The following is a 19932-nucleotide window of genomic DNA, read 5'->3' on the forward strand; positions in this document are numbered from 1 at the left end:
GTCATAATTTTAAAGTGATTGGAGGAAGATATAGGGGAGATGTCAGAGGTAGGTTCTTTATACAGAGATTGGTGGGTGAGTGGAATGCACTGCCAGCGGTGATAGTAAAGGGGACATTAGGGACATTTAAGCGACTGCTGGACAAGCATATGGGTGGCAGTAAATTGAGGGGTATATAGTTTAGGTTGATCTTAGATTAAAATAAATGCCTGACACAACATTGTAGGCCGAAGGGCCTATACTGTGCTGTACTGTCCTATGGTCTATTGTAACTATCTTATAGACTTAAAAGTATAAAAGTAAGATATTAATATAGATTAGACATTCAGCAAATCATTCTGTCATCAGAATGACATGCAAGAAGATAATTGTGGATAAGGTAAGGGAAAACCAGACCTGGACCAGAAAAAAAGAATTCCCACTGACATTGTGAGAGTGGTAGGGTAAACTTTGCTAATGATGAATTTGAAGATGTTTGTGCAAAATGAACAGCAGAAAGCACTTTTAGCAATGGGGAATGTAAACGGAACCATTCAGTAACAGGCATAATTACACAGACAAAGTGTGGTGTTGGAAAAACACAGCAGATCAGGCAGCATCTGAGGAGCAGCAGCATTGACATTTCGAGCATAAGCCCTTCATTGGTAATGTAGTGGGGTGAGAGGCAAGGGGGCTGAGAGATAAATGGGAGGGGGATGGAGCTGGAGTGGAGATTGCTAGAAATGCAATAGGTAGGTGAAGGTGTAGGGTGATGGTGATAGATCGGAGCGGAGGAGGAGCGGACATGTGGGAAGGAAGATGGACAGGGTAGGACCAGTTCAAGAGGGTGGTGCTGAGTTGCACGGTTGGATCTGGGATAAGGTAGGGGATAGGGGAGATGAGGAAACTGGTGATATCGACATTGATTAGGTTGGTTGGAGGGTCTCAAGGCAGACGATGAGGTGCTCTTCCTCATGTCGTTGGGTGGCTAGGATTTGGCGGTGGAGGAGGCCCAGTTCTTGCAAGTCATTGGTGGAATGGGAGGGAGAGTTGAAGTGGTTGGCCACAGGGCAGTGGAGTTGTTTAGAGCATGTGTCCTGGAGATGTTCTCTGAAACATTCCACTGGTTAGCATCCTGTCTCCCCAATGTCAAGGAGACCACATCGAGAGCAACAGACACAGTAGATGAGGTATTTGGATGTGCAAGAAAATCTCTGCCGGATATGGAAGGATCCTTTGGTGCCTTGGATGGAGGTGTGGGCGCAGGTTTTACACGTTTTGCAATGGCAAGGGAAGATGCCGGGAGTGGAGGGTGGGTTGGTGTGAGGTGTGGATCTAACAAGAAAGTCACAAAGGTAATGGTCTCTGCGGAATGTTGAAGTTGGTGGTGAGGGAAATATATCTCTGGTGGTGGGGTCTGACTGTAGGTGCCGAAAATGGCTGAGAATGATGCGTTGTATCTGGTGGGGTGCAAGGTGAGGACCAGGAGGATTCAATCCTTGTAGCAGTTGGAGGGGTGGGGTTCAAGGGCGGAGGTGCAGGAAGTATCCACTATCTTATCAAAGGCAAGAAATATAGCGCAAACTGGGATTAGAAGCCCATGTGATCGAGAAGTCTTAGTGACAAACTATAAGATAAGTTAATAGAAGATGCCAAACGACAACAACTGTAAAGTCAGAGTGAAAAGCAGATGTACATAGAGGTGTCAGATAAGGGAAACCAACCCTATCAGGAGATACCCTTTCTTATTTGCATAGAAAAGCTATCTCCTTTTGGGACTTATAAGGATAAAGCAAAGCTCGTGGCATGAGGTTTGGAAGAAAAACTGGGGACCAAGAGATAATAACAGGAGAAGCAATTTTGAACTTTTTTGGCTTTGTAAGTAATAAATGCTTGGGATATGGGTCAATTAATGTTAAAGTAGCATTTCAGCACAGAGGTCAGCTCCATCATCCAAAAGAGGCATCAAATACAGTGGAAACACTCCAACACTCCATGGAAAACAGCCCCACCCTATTCAGCTTCTCCCTATAGCTCAAAACCTCCAACCCTGGCAATATCATTGTAAATCTTTTCTGAATCCTTTCAAGTGGTGGCACAGTGGTTAACACTGCTGCCTCACAGCGCCAGAGACCCAGGTTCAATTCTCGCCTCAGGCAACTGTCTGTACGGAGTTTGCACATTCTCCCCATGACTGCGTGGGTTTCCTCCGGGTGCTCCGGTTTCCTCCCACCATCCAAAAATGTGCAGATTAGGTGAATTGGCCATGCTAAATTGCCCATAATGGTAGACGTAGGGGAGTGGATTGCTTTTCGGAGGATCGGTGTGGACTTGTTGGGCCAAAGGGCCTGTTTCCGCTCTGTAAGTAATCTAATCTAATCAAATTTCACAACATCATTCCTATAGCTTATTACAAAAGGAATGAAGATTAAATAATGCAAACAAATCTTTCTATCTTACAATTTCCAGATTTAAAACAACACAGTAAAATTATAATTCCATTAATCCCAAAACACAGCTTTGTACACTTAAAAGCTACAAAACAGCTTTCAAAAACCATTCATTGTAAAGTAGTTACAACACCACTTGTGTAATACTCATACCAGATTTTCTGTATCAATCACCTTGGTACAGAAGTCACCCTCAAATTCAATTGGAACTGCAGGTAGCTTCTTCCTGGAGCTACAACACACTTGAGGTTCAATGTACTCAGTTTAAAATAACATTCTCAGGGATTTTCATCTCAAAATGATTTTGATCTTGGTCGAACACTAACTTTTCATTCAAAGGTAATCTAATTCAATATCTTTCTCAGGAAGACTGATCTATATACAGTACCCATCCTGTTCCAAAGTCTTCACAGGACTAATACTACCGAAAGTTAGAAGTTAAACTAAAAGTTTCCGCTCAAATATGGTTGTTTTTTTTTCAGTTAAAAAAAACAGCAAATTCCAGAACTGTCTAACAAATATTTGGGGCCCCATTATTTACCATATTGGGCCACAAACAATCAGAAGTAAACCCTAGTCCATTAGTGCATGAATCTATTCAGTCTAGAAGTAGGTTTCTGAAGCTGCTCTTCAACTAAATCACCATGTTTACAGGTTATGACAGTTCAAGTTATGACAGCGATCATGATGATTTTATCAGTATCTCTTTCATCATTTCTGTATGCTTTGATATGGTCCACCACAGCATGCAACTCTAAAATTTCTTCTAAAGGTCATTGTCTTTCCACTTTCTCACCTACCTTAAAACCAAGCTTTTAGTCACCCCCTTCTGGTAACTTATTCTTTGACACAGCTAATTTTTGCTCATTTCCGCATCTTGGAACAGTTTTGATATGTAAAACCTTGATTGTAAATATTGATTTTTATTGTTGTCACATGTACGAGATGCAATGAAAAGTATTGTTTTGTGTGCTATAGCACTATATAAAGTGCATCAGTGTAATCATGGCAGATCGTACTATATAAAGTGCATCAGGGTAGCAGAACAGAGTGCAGAATTGCAGAATACAGAGCTTCAGCTGCTGGTAAGGTGCAGAGAGAGAGAGAGAGAGAGAGAGAGAGAGAGAGAGAGAGAGAGAGAGAGATCAGAATTAATATTTGAGGGGTCCGTTCAAAGGTGAAGAAGCTATTGTCCAATTTATTCGAAGGTTTATATCTTCTGTTCAACAGAAGAGGGTGGAATAGAGTGAAACCAGGATGGGAGGGTCTTTGATTATGTTGGTTGCTTTCCTGAGGCAGTGGGAAGTATAGATGGAGGCAATAGATGGGAGGCTGGTTTATGTGATGGACTGGGCTGTGTTCACAGCTCTCTGTAGTTTCTTGTGGCCTTGGGAAGAGCGGTTGCCATACCACACTGTGATGCATCTAGGTAGGATGCTGTCTATGGTGCATCTGTAAAAAATGGTAAGAGTCCTTCTGGACATGCCGAATTTCCTTAGCCTCCTGAGAAAGTACAGACATTGGTGTGCTTTCTTGGCCACTGCATCAATATGGGTGGATGAGGACAGATCGTTGGTGATCATCACTCCCAGGATCTTGACACTTTTGACCATCTCCACCTCAGCATCATTGATGCAGACAGGGGCATGCCTTCCACTCTGCTTCCTGAAGTCAATGACCAGCTCCTTCATTTTTCTGAAGTTGATGGAGAGATTGTTGTTTTTATACTATGCTGCCAAGTACTCAATCTCTTTCCTGTATTCTGTCTCGTCATTGTTTGAGATCCGACCTACAATTGCAGTGTCATCAGCAAACTTGTAAATCGAGTTTGGGTGGATTTTGGCCACACAATCGTGAGTGTATAAGGAGTTTAGCAAGGAAATGCCTATATAGTCTTGCAGGGCAATTGGTGTTGAGGATTATGGTAAAGGATGTGTTATCACCCATGTAACCTGTCTAAATTTATTTTATTAATTTTCTTAAAATGATGTAGTGTAATTGAAATATTATGTGGAGGACCCAGCAAACCAACATGATATTTTTACCAAATATTGAATTTCATTTCACCCACACACAAGTCCCAATGGATAACTCAAATCAAGTGTTGATATACTAAAATGGAAAATATTTATACTAAATTGTCCTGTTTCCTGTTCTGTGCAATTCCTTAATCAAACTAACTTATGTGTCAAAAAACTATTTGCTTGCATGAAGCATGGCTTTATGTTGCAGTCTAACAGGGATGAAATGTGAAGAGAGAGACTTACTCCAGTTCAGTTTCATGTCTCTTGAGTAATAATTCAGAGTCTTGAAGCTGGGCCTGACACAGTGCCAGGAAACTCCCCGATGAAGGTCTGTTATGCCTTTTGGCACAGAACGTATCAGTGGAACTAATCCTTTCACCATCTAGTATCTTCAGATTTGATAATGTTTTCAGGATTGAACATCTGAAAGAAGCAATACACAAAATTGACGAAAACGATTACGATCATATTTTAATGTATAATTGTGTTCCTCTGCTAGAATCTTTTCTCTTAGTATTACCTTTAAATGCGAAGTTAAATATTTATACGATTTAATCCTGAAAAAACAATTGTTTTCGAATAAAATTCTCCATTAATTGAGATTATAGAACTATAAGATCACCATTAGTCAACTCAAAAGTCAAGCTGAAAAGATTATACAATTTGTATAATTATGTAATTCAATAAAATAGTCACTGAAATGTGAAATAAACATAATTTTTCCTTTTCCTTTCTGAATATTAAACCATGTACCAGAAAAGAAAAAGCAGAACATGCTCCATCATGCATCATTCTACGATTCTATTATTTTATGCAATACTTCATGTTCCCCATTTATAATTAAACCTCAGAAAGAATTATCTGGAATAAAAAAGACTAAAACAATGAATTTAAGAACTTCCTGTGCATAACCTGTTAATATGTCACAGAAATGGTCATCTATGCAAAGTATGTTTTACATACAGTCTCTCCCAATATTTCTTTCTTTGGTGACATCTAAGTTCTTTAAAAAAGATAAAGTCATGGTAAGGATTGCTCTCTCCGTAGAGAGATGACTGGTGGTGGTTTAACCTGAGGCCACCATGCCTCAGGGTGTGGAAGAAGTTAAGAAGGAGAACCCTTCATGGAAATTTCAGCTGGTGTGGGAATTGAACACAGATTTGGCATCAATCTACATTGCAAACTAACTTTCCAATAAATTAAGCTGCAAACCCCCTTTTGCCTTTACATTTCTACAAGGTAAAAACAATGACTGCAGATGCTGGAAACCAGATTCTGGATTAGTGGTGCTGGAAAAGCACAGCAGTTCAGGCAGCATCCGAGGAGCAGTAAAATCGACGTTTCGGGCAAAAGTCCTTCATCAGGAAAACAGTATTCCTGATGAAGGACTTTTGCCTGAAACGTCGATTTTACTGCCACTCAGATGTTGCCTGAACTGCTGTGCTCTTCCAGCACCACTAATCCAGAATTTACATTTCTACAATCAGTTAAAAAAATGTGTGCTGATATTGTGATTATCTTATTATTGGCGGAATTTTCAAAGATTATTTAACATGCAGCAACATTGACTCAAATTTCATTATCAGCAGTGAAGAAAGCTACTCCCAAAGATCCAATGATCCCTCTGGCAACAATTTTTCTTTTCTAATGTTTGAATTGGGAGCCAGGTCAAGGATATTTCCAGCTGATTAGCAACAATGAAAGCAGCAAATAGGACCAATAACAAATCACAATCAAGTATCCTAACAGCCAGGAAGTATAATATATTAATTATACTTCATATAAAATTTACATTTTAGAATACAAAGTAAATGACATTGTGCAGTTAAAGTTGAGATATAAACGCAATTTACAAAAATAAGTGACATGTATCATAATGGGAAAAAGATGACATTCTACCAATATAAAATTAGTTTCTAAGGTCAGAAGGTTTTCTGGCAGCTGTGAAGAACATAGTAACATTGTTTATGAACATAAACCAATGTTATGCATCATATAATAAGGAGAAACTTTCTTCAAGGGGTTTACAGAAAGAAAAATAGCATTAAAGTGCATGTTTTCAATAGTTCAAGGGAAGCTTTTTGATTCTGTTTGCTGGGACTTTGTCAATTCTGAAAGTACATTAAAATGTGTACAAGTCACCATAATCTGGTGCCATTTCAATTAAACAAATTATAAAAAGAAATAATTCACACAAAGTTAAGACAAATTTCATTTTCTGTTCCATTCATGGCTTCTTGATTTTTGAAGTGTCTGCGCGATGCTGCCTCACTCCACTGCCACCTAAGCTATTCCTGAGGCACCTGCAAGGAGGAAGCACACTGAAGCAGCCCCTACCACAGTGGACCGGACGCAGAATGCCACTTCTGCCACAGCCACCTCAATGGTGCCGATACTCCAGTTGCTGCCATAGCTAGGAGACTGTCCCAACCCTTGAGGACTGGGGCCCATCTCAACTTTGGAGAACTGAGAGACCATCCAAATTAACTCCTGAGGACTGAGGGTTCATTCACTCTACTGCCATTGCAGACGCCGCCAAAACACCAGAGTAAGAGAATGAACCCCAGTTCATTGACGCTGGAGGCATTGTTCAAGCCATATCTTAAACTTCTGTCGAATACAGTTACCTGTAACAAAATTGCTACTGGATTATTATGAACCATTTATCTATAAATCTATTTTCAATAGGTGAAAATGAAATCAGCAAAATTACTGCAAAACTTCCAGGAATTCATTTCCACTTGTCATGACTTTTTGTTGTACTTTTAGATAAATATTTAAATTGCAAATTCATATGCGAACCTTTTTTGGAGCTTTCCTTTGTAAACAGTTCATGTAACAATGTAGTTACAAATATTCTGCCACTAGGTGGAAATCAAGCACCGCTGTTATTATGAAGATAAGCTGAAATCACCATCTAAAGCTGCTAGCTTAACAGTGTCAAATCCTTTTGTGTTTTTAAAATTATATGTATATCTATAAAAAATTGTGCCAAGTTTTTAAAAATGCTGCAGCTTTATTTATTAAGCTGTGTTTTTGTTGCAATTTTAAAACAGATGTTGCTGTCATTGGTGCTTTTTGCTTCATTCCGTATGCTGCTTTGAAGTGTAATGGCACTGTCAGCTCCACTACTTCTATCCATAAATTTTATTCCTCAATTGGTCCTCCTCTCTTCAGCTACGGTCAAGGTACCGATAAATATTTCACCGTCAGTTTTGCTGGCTTTCTATCCCTAGCCTTAGCTCCGCTCTGTGTTAATTTTTTAATAACAGTAGTCGCTGTTGTCTGTTCCACTTTCTTCAATCCTAGTCCTGACCTCAAGCCTTATGGCATCATCAATCTAGTTCCCCATTTTCTAATTGCAACCTCAGTCCAGTTTGCTCCAGCCGTGGCTGGTTTAAGTTTCCATAGTACTGTGAACCCTGCTTCAGTTCTCCATTTATTGTTTGATCACAGTGCTGGTTTCTGTTCCTCCAATCTCACTCTAGCTCTAACTTTTTCCATATTTGCATTGGTCTCCCTCCTTTTGCCAAACCCAGCATAGCTCTCAGTAAAATGTTTCATTTCCCTATCTTTGGGTAAGATTTGGGTAAAATGACGGTCAGTTTTCATTCATGCTGCTCAGAGTCCTATCTGAAATGACATTTTTTAGTTCATTTGCCTTCTATGATAATACATTTCAATTGTCTCAATTGGTGGACAATTCTTATTTGGACTTGGTCACTAAAAATCCATGCAAATTTGTATTTTTTTAAATGCCTTAGTTGATGGAAATGTTTTAAACTAACACTCCTTCACTCAATCAGAGTCATTTATTTAAGACATCAATTGGCAGGAACTTTGTAATGAGGATTTGCTTTCTACAGGATATGTGCTAAATATGAAAATACTTTAGGACATAATGCAGTGCATTGAAATCAATGGGAAATGCAAAACCTTAAATGGCTACCACTTGTGTTTTTTTCAAGAGGTATAAACTCAACCCTTCCATCAATTAAAGCCAATGCGTTAAAATGAATTCTAATTCCTACAAATAATTGTAAGCAAGGACATGAGAGAATCACTAGCAGTTGCTGTTGTGTTACACTAGATGACATTTTTATTTTATGAGGGCATAAATGGTACAAGAGGGTGAAATCAACTAATTTTTGCAATGTACCAACTTTACAATATGGTTTTATAAAAAGATCTGGATTTTGCAGTCATTGGTGAAGAACAGTGCTGACCCCTGACCCCAAAGAAACCTGGCCACACGGGTCTATCAAATTCTACTTATGTTCCCTCTAATTTTTCTTGCTCCTGAGCACTCCTCAGAGATCCATGTGCAGCTGCCTGACTTAGAGGGAACACTAATCTCCCTTGCTATGGACTTAATTGATATCAAGAAAGCAGTTTCTGATGTGAAATTGAGGGGTTCGATCATCAGGTTCCAACAGCAGTGATATAATAGGGAAGCAGCCAAACATATTGATACATTCTCACAGACAACTATTGAATCGTTCACTTTTAACTTTAGGTGTTTATATTCAGTGGAGTAAAATAGAAAAATGCACATAAGAGTAAAATGGAAGATAAAATTTTAAATAGCAAAATAATTAATAGATTTTCCTTATCACTTATGAGAAACAACATTCAGCAAACAAATAATTACTATAGCAAAACCAGTCTTGCTGTTTAGTAGTCATTCTGAATTTAGTGTGTTGTTACAAAAACAGAGCAATGCTTCATTCAATAATACATAACTTTCACAATGGTTCTAACATGAAGGCTGAGAATGAAAGTTATTTTCAGTTTAATGATTTCTGATTGATTATTTTCTAGGGGGACTTCAATAGTGCACACCATGGGAAAGTTTGACAGTAACTTTTGGATTTCGATGCATAGACAGACTCCAGGAATTACTGTCAGGTTCACAAGATGCGAACAGTTTCTTTATCACCACTATAAATTCCAGGTTAAAGCTTAGATGTAATCACATCAATTATGAGAATTAAGTAATGAATTATATTAAATGAATTATATTAAGTAATGAATTAAATTGTGCATGCACTTTCAGAAAATGATGGCACTCAACATTATAACCATATAGTGTATTTAAATGACCATTAAACAAGGATTACCTTTGGTGATTTGAGCTCCCTCCTTTCCTAATGAGGAAACTAAAAAAACTTATATAAATTAAAGTATTTACTAATATGTTCAATGTAACTCTATTCTCAACAGAAATGCAATCAGTTTATAAATCTATGCGTCAGTGCTACCTGGTTCCTATCACATTGGTATTCAAAAATTCCCTGCATGTGGTAAGAAGTGGAAGGTTCCTGCTATATGTAACAAGCGGCAATAAAATAGTCATGATTAATTTATCCAAGAACTATGTTCAGTCAGGTTGCCCTATGACAGCAGTGATCTGTGGGTTGTACTGTTGATTGCACATTTAAGCCAAATGCTCATAATGAGTTCTGATTATGAACTTTAAATAACCCTATTCCATGACCCTGAATGATATCAGTTCCCACATGTATGGTACTTTCATCTCCATGCCAACTTAACACTCCCTAAAATGAAAAATACCAGGAAATATTATGTCCTGCATTAGTGACATTTTGCTATTAAAATGTACATTTCACATGCTTTACTTTCAGAAGGACACACTAAGAAGAAGAAGTAAACAATTGTCAAACCATTTCATACACTGTTCAACAAACAGCAAAACATTTCAGATTTCAGTATCTCATTATGCAATTTAATCAACTGAATGTCAACTCATACGCAGCAACTATTCGTTCAGGTGTGTACAAATAGAACTTTGTGTCACACAATCGCCAAATAAAGTTCTCATTTCTGTCTGTTGAATAAGCATGAGTGGCCAATGCAACTCTAATTTTTTTCTATTCTTTATCTGTGTATGCATGTGAGATCCTCAGCATCATATGCAACTTGCAAGGTTATCAAGTTAAATACCACAGTAAGAAGTAACACATAATAATGTTCCAATTCAATATTATTCATAGTGTTCCATGAATTTCTCGGACCAACTTATTTTCCTTATACTGTTGTGGAAGTAACATGACTAAATGAATCTGGAAACCAAGTTAGTACTAACAAAAACAGAAATTGCTTGAAAAATTCAGTATGTCTGGCAGCATCTGTGGAGAGAATTCTGGATTCAGTGACCCTTCTTCACAATAGAAAGTTTAGAACTAATTATTAGATTGATAATGTTTAACTAGATAGTGGGACAGTATTCCGCAACATTGTAATGGCCAGTAATTTACTGATTCATACTTAAACATTATGTCAAAGCTTTATGCTGTGTTGACTTTGTCAAAGAGAACCTACAATGTTTTATGTAAATTTAATTTTCCAGTCTAAGTTTTCCTTAACTCCTCTTTTCAAAGCTACTATCATAACCTCTATCCTGGAAAATCTTTCTCAACATTTCCACACGTGTAAAGTTTCATGGCATGTAGTACTGCTGGCTAGTCCAGCATTTTTGGCCCAATTCTAATTGTCTGGTGAAGAAGGTTGTTAGTGAGCTATGTTCTTGAACCGCTGCAGTCCTTGGGATGCATTGCTGCAGTGCATCTTACAGAACCATCTTGTAAACTGTGCTGCCACTATATATTGGTGTGAAGAGACTAAATGGTGAAGGTAGTAGATGGATATCATCAAGCTTGCTGCTTTGTCTTGGGGATAATGTCAAGCTTCTTGAATCATATTGGAGAAGATCATTGTCTGTCATTTGTGTGATGCAAACGCTACTTGCTGCTTTTCAACCCAAGCCTCCTTGTTGTACATGTGTTGGTGCAAACAGGCATGGAAATACTTTCGCATCTGAACAATTACAAGTGGTGTTAAACATTGTGTGAATCAACAATAAACATCCCAATTTCTGACCTTATGATGGAAGGAAGGTCATTGGCAAAACAAGTAAAGATGGTTGAGCCTAGGACATCACTCTCAGGTGATGGGGCTTATACGGTTCTGGTTTGCAATCAGTTATTTTCTGATTTTTAAGTAGCTCGAATCACCCCCAGATCAGTCGTTCTGGGCATTGGACATATTTAGGAAATGTGAAATAAAGAAGGCAGTAGACAGATGTTTGAGGGAAGAAAAAAAGAATCTGTGCCTATTTACAAAAGGTAAGTAAAACACAAGAAATACAGGTAAATGCAATAAACTGGAAACTTAATACAATCAACTATATAGTATTAGCCAGATTAAACACTATTAGAATCTAAAGACAATAGTTTTAATTACAGAAACTTTAATCAGGCTTTCTACCCTTGTGGTTCGGAATCGGTTTAGCTCAATTGGTTGGATTGTTGGTTTGCAGAGCAGTGTATTGTCAACAGCGTGGGATCAATTCCCATCACTGGATTGAGGTTACCATGAAGGACTCTCCTTCTCGACCTCTTCCCTCACCTGAGGTCTGGCGGCCCTCAGTTTAAATCACCACCAGTTGCTTCTTTCTAATGAGAGAGCAGTCCCTATGGTATGGTAAAACTATGGTAACACAATATCCTTGTGGTCCCAATGCACTGTCACCTCACACCTTCCTCTCCCTGTGAACTAGGTCAGAACTTTGGGGTCTTGGGAGTTTGAGCTCACCACTAAGGAAAACACGGTTATAAAGTGCGCCCCGTTGCTGATGGGGAACTAAGAAATGGCAGAAGAGCTTAATAGCTTGCATCAGTTTTCATGGTGAAAGACACCAGTAGCACACCAGAACTTCAAGAGTCAGGCGCAGGTGTGAGTGTAGTGGCCATCGCTAAGAAGAAGGTGCTAGGGAAGCTGAAAGATCTGAAGGTGAATAAATCTCCCTGGATGGAGTTCTGAAGGAGATAGCTGAGGTGCTGTACAGTCATTGGTGGTGATCCTTCAGGAATCATTGGAGTCAGGGAGGGTCCCAGAGGACTAGAAATGCTAAGGTAACATTCGTGTTTAAGAAGGGAGGGAGGAAGATGACATGAAATTATAAGCTGGTTGGTCTGATTTTGTGCAATTGGTAAGATTTTAGAGTCCATTATTAAGGATGAGATTGCAGAGTATTTGGAAGTGCAAGGTAAAATAGGGCTTAATCAGCAAGGCTCAGTCAGGGGGAGGTCATGCTTGACAAATCTGTTAGAATTCTTTGAGGAGGTAGTGAGTTAGTCAAAGGAGAGCCAATGTGTGTGATTTATTTGGATTTCCAGAAGGCCTTTGACATGAGACTGCTGAAGAAGCTCAAAGCCTATTGTATTAGCCACAAGTTATTGGCATGGATCGAATATTGGCTGACTGTTGCAAAGAGGAGTGTAGGGATAAAGGGATCATTTTCAGGATGGCAGCCAGTGACTTGTGGAGTTCTGCAGTGATCAGTGCTTGGACCACAACTATTCACATTGTACGCTAATGTTCTGGACAAAGCTACTGAGCACATTGTGTCATCAGTAAACTCAGCAACAAAGATAGGTGAAGAAACAGGTACTGTTGAGAAAGGGAGAGGCTGGAGAAGGACTTGAGCAGGCTAGGAGAGTGGACAAAGAAGTGGCAGATGGAATACAAAATAGGAAAGTGTGAGGTAATGCTCTTTGGTAGGAAGAATAGAGGCATAGACTATTTTCTAAACGGGAAAATGTTTCAGAAATCTGAAGAACAATGGGACTTGGGAGTTCAGGATTCTCTTAAGCTTAATATGCAGGTTCAGTTGGTAGTTAGGATGACAAATACAATGTTAGCATTCATTTTGAGAAGGCTAGGACTGTAAGGCTGTAGAAGGCACTGGTCAGACCACATTTAGAATACTGTGAGCAGTTTTGAGCCCATAATCGAAGGAAAGATGTGTTAACCCTAGAGGGAGCCCAAAGTAGGTTCATATGAATAATCCTGGGAACAAAAGGCTTGTTATATGAAGAGTGGTTAAGGACTCTGGGTCTGCACTCAATGAAGTTTACAAGGATGCGGAGGGATTTCATTGAAACTTACAGAATACTGAGAGGCCTGGATAGAGTGAATGTGAAGAAGATGCTTCCACTAGTAAGACAGACTAGGACTCAAGGGCACAGCCTCCGAGTAAAGAGATGACCATATAGAAGTGGGCGGCACGGTGGCACAGTGGTTAGCACTGCTGCCTCACAGCGCCTGAGACCCGGGTTCAATTCCCACCTCAGGCGACTGACTGTGTGGAGTTTGCACATTCTCCCCGTGTCTGCGTGGGTTTCCTCCTTGTGCTCCAGTTTCCTCCCACAATCCAAAGATGTGCAGGTCAGGTGAATTGGCCATGCTAAATTGCCCGTAGTGTTAGGTACTGGGTAAATGTAGGGGTATGAGTGGGTTGCGCTTCGGCGGGTGGGTGTGGACTTGTTGGGCCGAAGGGCCTGTTTCCACACTGTAATGTTTACACATTGTAATGTAATCTAAAGTGAGATGAGGAAGAATTTCTTCAGCCAGGTGGTGGTGAATCTGTGGAACTCATTGCTGCAGAAGGTTAGGGAGTCCAAGTCACTGAGTGTATTTAAGACTGAGATTGCTAGGTTCTTGACTAGTAACAGGAGCAAAGCTTACAGGACAAGGCACAAGACTGGCGAGAAACATAGCTGCCATGATCAAATGGCAGAGTACATTCAATGGGCCAACTGACTTAATTCTGCTTTTAAATCTGATGGTCTTATACCTTCAGATTTTTTTTTTGCAGTCGCTTTTATTGATTTCAATTCAGATTTCATCAACAGCTTTACTTTCATGCAAACCTAGCTCCACAGAACGATAGTCGAAGGATCTACATTACTCGTCCAGTGACATGATTACTACCTCTATGCCTCGCCTGGAGCAATTCAACAAGGCAGCATAATACCACCTTAAGGGCATTTAAGAATGGTCATTAAATTATGACCTAGCCAGTGACACCCATGCTCCATTAACAAATAAATAAAACAACATTATGATAAACTACTGCCATCAAGTTTCCAGCCTAGCCACAGTTCTGATAATGCCCTTGCTAAAGTCAGAAAAGACATTCTTTATGACTTCAACTATAAGTTATCGCCTTAACTCAGCTGCTATATCAACTTCCTCTATCATCCACGTGGGTGGAACCACACCCTAGTTAGGTTCCATTATTATCTTGCATGGCCAAAGAGTCACTGCAATGGCTTCTCTTCCCATTGTCATTCTGCCACCTTTAAAGTTCCCCCAGAGATCTCATCTTGTCCCCCCTTCTATTTCTCACTCACATGCTTCTCTCAGTTATACTGTCCTAAAACACAGCATCTCATTACACATATATGTCGATGCCAATTGGCATGGTCTCACAAGCTCGGTGCATCTATCAACTGTCTTTAATTTGTGACACTACTTGTCTGATAATAGAGAGCGGCTGAACTGAACTTTGTTGCAACTAACTATTGTAGTGGCTTAACTGTCTTTGGTCCTTGCTCTTTCCATCTCAGCAATTGTTTTAAAATTGAACAAAACTGATGATAACCTTGATGTTGTGTTTGACCCAAACAATCACTAAAACTGACCACTTCCACCCATGTAACATCACTTAACCATGACCTACCTTAGTTCAATTTCTGCTCAGATTCGCATTTCTGCTTCTGTTATGAATAGTCTTGATTGTTCTAATCCTCTCTTAGGCAGCTGTCTGTATTCCACCTGTATAAAGTGTTGCTCGTCCAAAACTCTGTTGCCCATGTCTTACCTTCAAATCTCATTTACGTATCATTCCCATGCTCATTGATCTTCCCCATGTGAAAATGCTTCAATTTTAAAAGTCTTAGACAAAAACAGAAATTGCTGAAGAAACTCAGCAGGTCTGGTAGTATCAGTGGAGAGAAAACAGAGATTATATTTTTAGTCCAGTGACTTTTTTTCAGATCTGTCCATTAGTAAAGTGGTGGAAAATATTGTCAACTGGGTTATCAAGTTGCACTTGGCTAAGCAAACCCTCCTCACTAAGCTCAGTTTTGGTTCCATTTAGACCACTCAACTCTAAACCTAATTATAACTTTGGTCAAACATGAACAACAGTTGGATTTCAAAGTTTGTGTGAGAGTGATCAGCCTTGATACTAACACAGCATTTAACTGAGTGAGGGAATGAGAAGGTATCTTGAAATTGAAGTTGATGGGATTAGGGGTAGCCAGCTGACTGGAATCATACCTAGCACAAAAGGAAGACAAGGTAAAAACAATGACTGCAGATGCTGGAAACCAGATTCTGGATCAGTGGTGCTGGAAGAGCACAGCAATTCAGGCAGCATCCGAGGACAGGCAAAATCGACGTTTCGGGCAAAAGCCCTTCATCAGGAATAAAGGCAGAGAGCCTGAAGCGTGGAGAGATAAGCTAGAGGAGGGTGGGGGTGGGGAGAGAGTGGCATAGAGTACAATAGGTCAGTGGGGAAAGAGATGAAGGTGATAGGTCAGGGAGGAGAGGGTGGAGTGGATAGGTGGAAAAGGAGCTGGGCAGGTCGGACAAGTCCGGACAGGTCAGGGGATCGAATTACTGGAGGTTAGAAGCTAGGATGAGGTGGGAGAAGGGGAAATGAGGAAACTGTTGAAATCCACATTGATGCCCTGGGGTTGAAGTGTTCCGAGGCGGAAGATGAGGCGTTCTTCCTCCAGGCGTCTGGTGGTGAGGGAGCGGCGGTGGAGGAGGCCCAGCACCTCCATATCCTCGGCAGAGTGGGAGGGGGAGTTGAAATGTTGAGCCACTGGGCGATTTGGTTGATTGGTGCGGAGATGTTCCCTAAAGCGCTCTGCTAGGAGGCGCCCAGTCTCCCCAATGTAGAGGAGACCGCATCGGGAGCAACGGATACAATAGATGATATTAGTGGATGTGCAGGTAAAACTTTGATGGATGTGGAAAGCTCCTTTGGGGCCTTGGATAGAGGTGAGGGAGGAGGTGTGGCGCAGGTTTTACAGTTCCTGCGGTGGCAGGGGAAAGTGCCAGGATTGGAGGGTGGGTCGTAGGGGGGGCGTGGACCTGACCAGGTAGTCACGGAGGGAACGGTCTTTGCGGAAGGCGGAGAGGGGTGGGGAGGGAAATATATCCCTGGTGGTGGGGTCTGTTTGGAGGTGGTGGAAATGTCGGCGGATGATTTGGTTTATGCGAAGGTTGGTAGGGTGGAAGGTGAGCTCCAGGGGCGTTCTGTTCTTGTTGCGGTTGGAGGGGTTGGGTCTGAGGGCGGAGGTGCGGGATGTGGATGAGATGCATTGGAGGGCATCTTTAACCACGTGGGAAGGGAAATTGCGGTCTCTAAAGAAGGAGGCCATCTGGTGTATTCTATGGTGGAACCGCTCCTCCTGGGAGCAGATACGGCGGAGGCGGAGGAATTGGGAATACGGGATGGCATTTTTGCAAGAGGTAGGGTGGGAAGAGGTATAATCCAGGTAGCTGTGGGAGTCAGTGGGTTTGTAGAAGATGTCAGTGTCAAGTCGGTCGTCACTGATGGAGATGGAGAGGTCCAGGAAGGGGAGGGAGGTGTCAGAGATGGTCCAGGTAAATTTAAGGTCAGGGTGGAATGTGTTGGTGAAGTTGATGAATTGCTCAACCTCCTCGCGGGAGCACGAGGTGGCGCCAATGCAGTCATCAATGTAGCGGAGGAAGAGGTGGGGAGTGGTGCTGGTGTAATTATGGAAGATCAACTGCTCTACGTAGCCAACAAAGAGACAGGCATAGCTGGGGCCATACGTGTGCCCATGGCTACCCCTTTGGTCTGGAGGAAGTGGGAGGATTCAAAGGAGAAATTGTTAAGAGTGAGGACCAGTTTGGCCAAACGAATGAGAGTGTCGGTGGAGGGGTACTGTTGGGAACGTCTGGAGAGGAAAAAACGGAGGGCTTGGAGGCGATGGTCATGGCGGATGGAGGTGTAGAGGGATTGGATATCCATGGTGAAGATGAGGCGTTGGGGGCCGCTACATTGATGACTGCATTGGCGCCACCTCGTGCTCCCGCGAGGAGGTTGAGCAATTCATCAACTTCACCAACACATTCCACCCTGACCTTAAATTTACCTGGACCATCTCTGAAACCTCCCTCCCCTTCCTGGACCTCTCCATCTCCATCAGTGACGACCGACTTGACACTGACATCTTCTACAAACCCACCGACTCCCACAGCTACCTGGATTACACCTCTTCCCACCCTACCTCTTGCAAAAATGCCATCCCGTATTCCCAATTCCTCCGCCTCCGCCACATCTGCTCCCAGGAGGAGCGGTTCCACCATAGAACACACCAGATGGCCTCCTTCTTTAGAGACCGCAATTTCCCTTCCCACGTGGTTAAAGATGCCCTCCAATGCATCTCATCCACATCCCGCACCTCCGCCCTCAGACCCAACCCCTCCAACCGCAACAAGAACAGAACGCCCCTGGAGCTCACCTTCCACCCTACCAACCTTCGCATAAACCAAATCATCCGCCGACATTTCCGCCACCTCCAAACAGACCCCACCACCAGGGATATATTTCCCTCCCCACCCCTCTCCGCCTTCCGCAAAGACCGTTCCCTCCGTGACTACCTGGTCAGGTCCACGCCCCCCTACGACCCACCCTCCAATCCTGGCACTTTCCCCTGCCACCGCAGGAACTGTAAAACCTGCGCCCACACCTCCTCCCTCACCTCTATCCAAGGCCCCAAAGGAGCTTTCCACATCCATCAAAGTTTTACCTGCACATCCACTAATATCATCTATTGTATCCGTTGCTCCCGATGCGGTCTCCTCTACATTGGGGAGACTGGGCGCCTCCTAGCAGAGCGCTTTAGGGAACATCTCCGAGACACCCGCACCAATCAACCAAATCGCCCAGTGGCTCAACATTTCAACTCCCCCTCCCACTCTGCCGAGGATATGGAGGTGCTGGGCCTCCTCCACCACCGCTCCCTCACCACCAGACGCCTGGAGGAAGAACGCCTCATCTTCCGCCTCGGAACACTTCAACCCCAGGGCATCAATGTGGATTTCAACAGTTTCCTCATTTCCCCTTCCCCCACCTCATCCTAGCTTCTAACCTCCAGTAACTCGATCCCCTGACCTGTCCGGACTTGTCCGACCTGCCCAGCTCCTTCCCCACTGACCTATTGTACTCTATGCCACTCTCTCCCCACCCCCACCCTCCTCTAGCTTATCTCTCCACGCTTCAGGCTCTCTGCCTTTATTCCTGATGAAGGGCTTTTGCCCGAAACATCGATTTTGCCTGTCCTCGGATGCTGCCTGAATTGCTGTGCTCTTCCAGCACCACTGATCCACAAAAGGAAGACAGTGTACTTGTTGGAGCCAAACAGCTCAGCTCAGATATCTTCACAGGAGATCCTCAGGATATTTAATATTTTAAAAAGTTATTTTTCCTAATCATTCTGTCTCAGATGTTATTACACACCTCTGAAGCAGATAGGACTTGAACTCAGGCTTCTTAGTTCAGGGACAGGGACTCTACTACTGTGCCACAAGAGGGCCTCCTTCAGGATATTAACCTATTTTTCCGAACCAATCTGTCCCAGAGATGTTATTACATACCTCTAGCACAGGTAGGTCTTGAACCCAGGCCTCCCATCCAATGGTCGGGACACTCCGACTCTGCTACAAGACAGCCCATCTCAGGATGTTTAATATTACAAGCTGAAGCATCTTTAGTTGCTATATCAATAAGATTTCTACATTCATAGGGTGAGAAGTAGGGATGTTCATTGGTGATTGCTTGGTTTGCAGCTCGGTTTCCAATTTGTCAGATTGTGAAGCAATTCTTTACACATGCAACTTCGGTTGCTTAGTGCCAGGCAATGCCCATTTCAGTTTAGACAGAATCAAAACACTTACCCCTTGACATTCACTACATTACATCACTGAATTATCAATATCCTAGGTTTGCTAATGAACAAAAAATTAAATGGACTAGCCATTTACATACAGTGCCCACAAGAGCAGTGAGAAACTAATTTCTCGATTCTTCAAAGCCTGACTGTAATCTACAAAAAACAGTTGAAAAGTGCAATGAATACACACACCCTGGATGAGTGTAGCTCCAACAACAGTTCAGAAGTTCAACATTAACCACATCAAAGTAACTAGGTTTCTTGACATCCCATCCAACACCTTCACCATTTACTCCCTTCACCACAGACAAACCACAGCCACTGAGAGTAACATAGGAACATAAGAGGAGCAGTAGGCCATTCAGCCCCTCAGGCCTGCTCCACCATTCAATAAGATTATGACTGAACTGTAGCCTAACTCCATATGTGAGCCTTCGACCCATATCTTTTGCTATCCTTGCTTAATAAAAAAGTGTCTATCTTAGACTTAAACTTAACAATTGAATGAGCATCAAATCGACCACCATTTGAGGAAGAGAGTTCCAAACCTCCACAACTCTTTGTATGTGTACTTTCTAGCATCCCTCTTGAATGGTCTGGCCCTAGTTCTTAGACTATGCCTTGTGGTTTTAGAATTTTCAAACAGTGGAGTGTCACAAAGCTGGTCCTTTTTCTAAA

The 19932-nt window shown here is 41.9% G+C and overlaps 1 protein-coding gene across 4 annotated transcripts in view; it reads right to left on the reverse strand.

The window, feature by feature from the left end:
* Positions 1–19932, reverse strand: part of lrriq1 (leucine-rich repeats and IQ motif containing 1) — a 183316-nt gene that overhangs the window by 95409 nt on the left and 67975 nt on the right. For all 4 annotated transcript variants that reach the window (XM_087997145.1, XM_087997146.1, XM_043709694.2 and 1 more), the window contains exon 15: positions 4697–4876. In XM_087997145.1, the coding sequence (XP_087853271.1) occupies positions 4697–4876 (180 nt within the window). The remainder of the gene's footprint in view (positions 1–4696; positions 4877–19932) is intronic.

The sequence above is a fragment of the Chiloscyllium plagiosum genome, unplaced genomic scaffold, assembly GCF_037043375.1.
Source record: "Chiloscyllium plagiosum isolate Xiang-an unplaced genomic scaffold, Cpla_swu_hap1 HiC_scaffold_19, whole genome shotgun sequence".
Classification (NCBI taxonomy): domain Eukaryota; kingdom Metazoa; phylum Chordata; class Chondrichthyes; order Orectolobiformes; family Hemiscylliidae; genus Chiloscyllium; species Chiloscyllium plagiosum.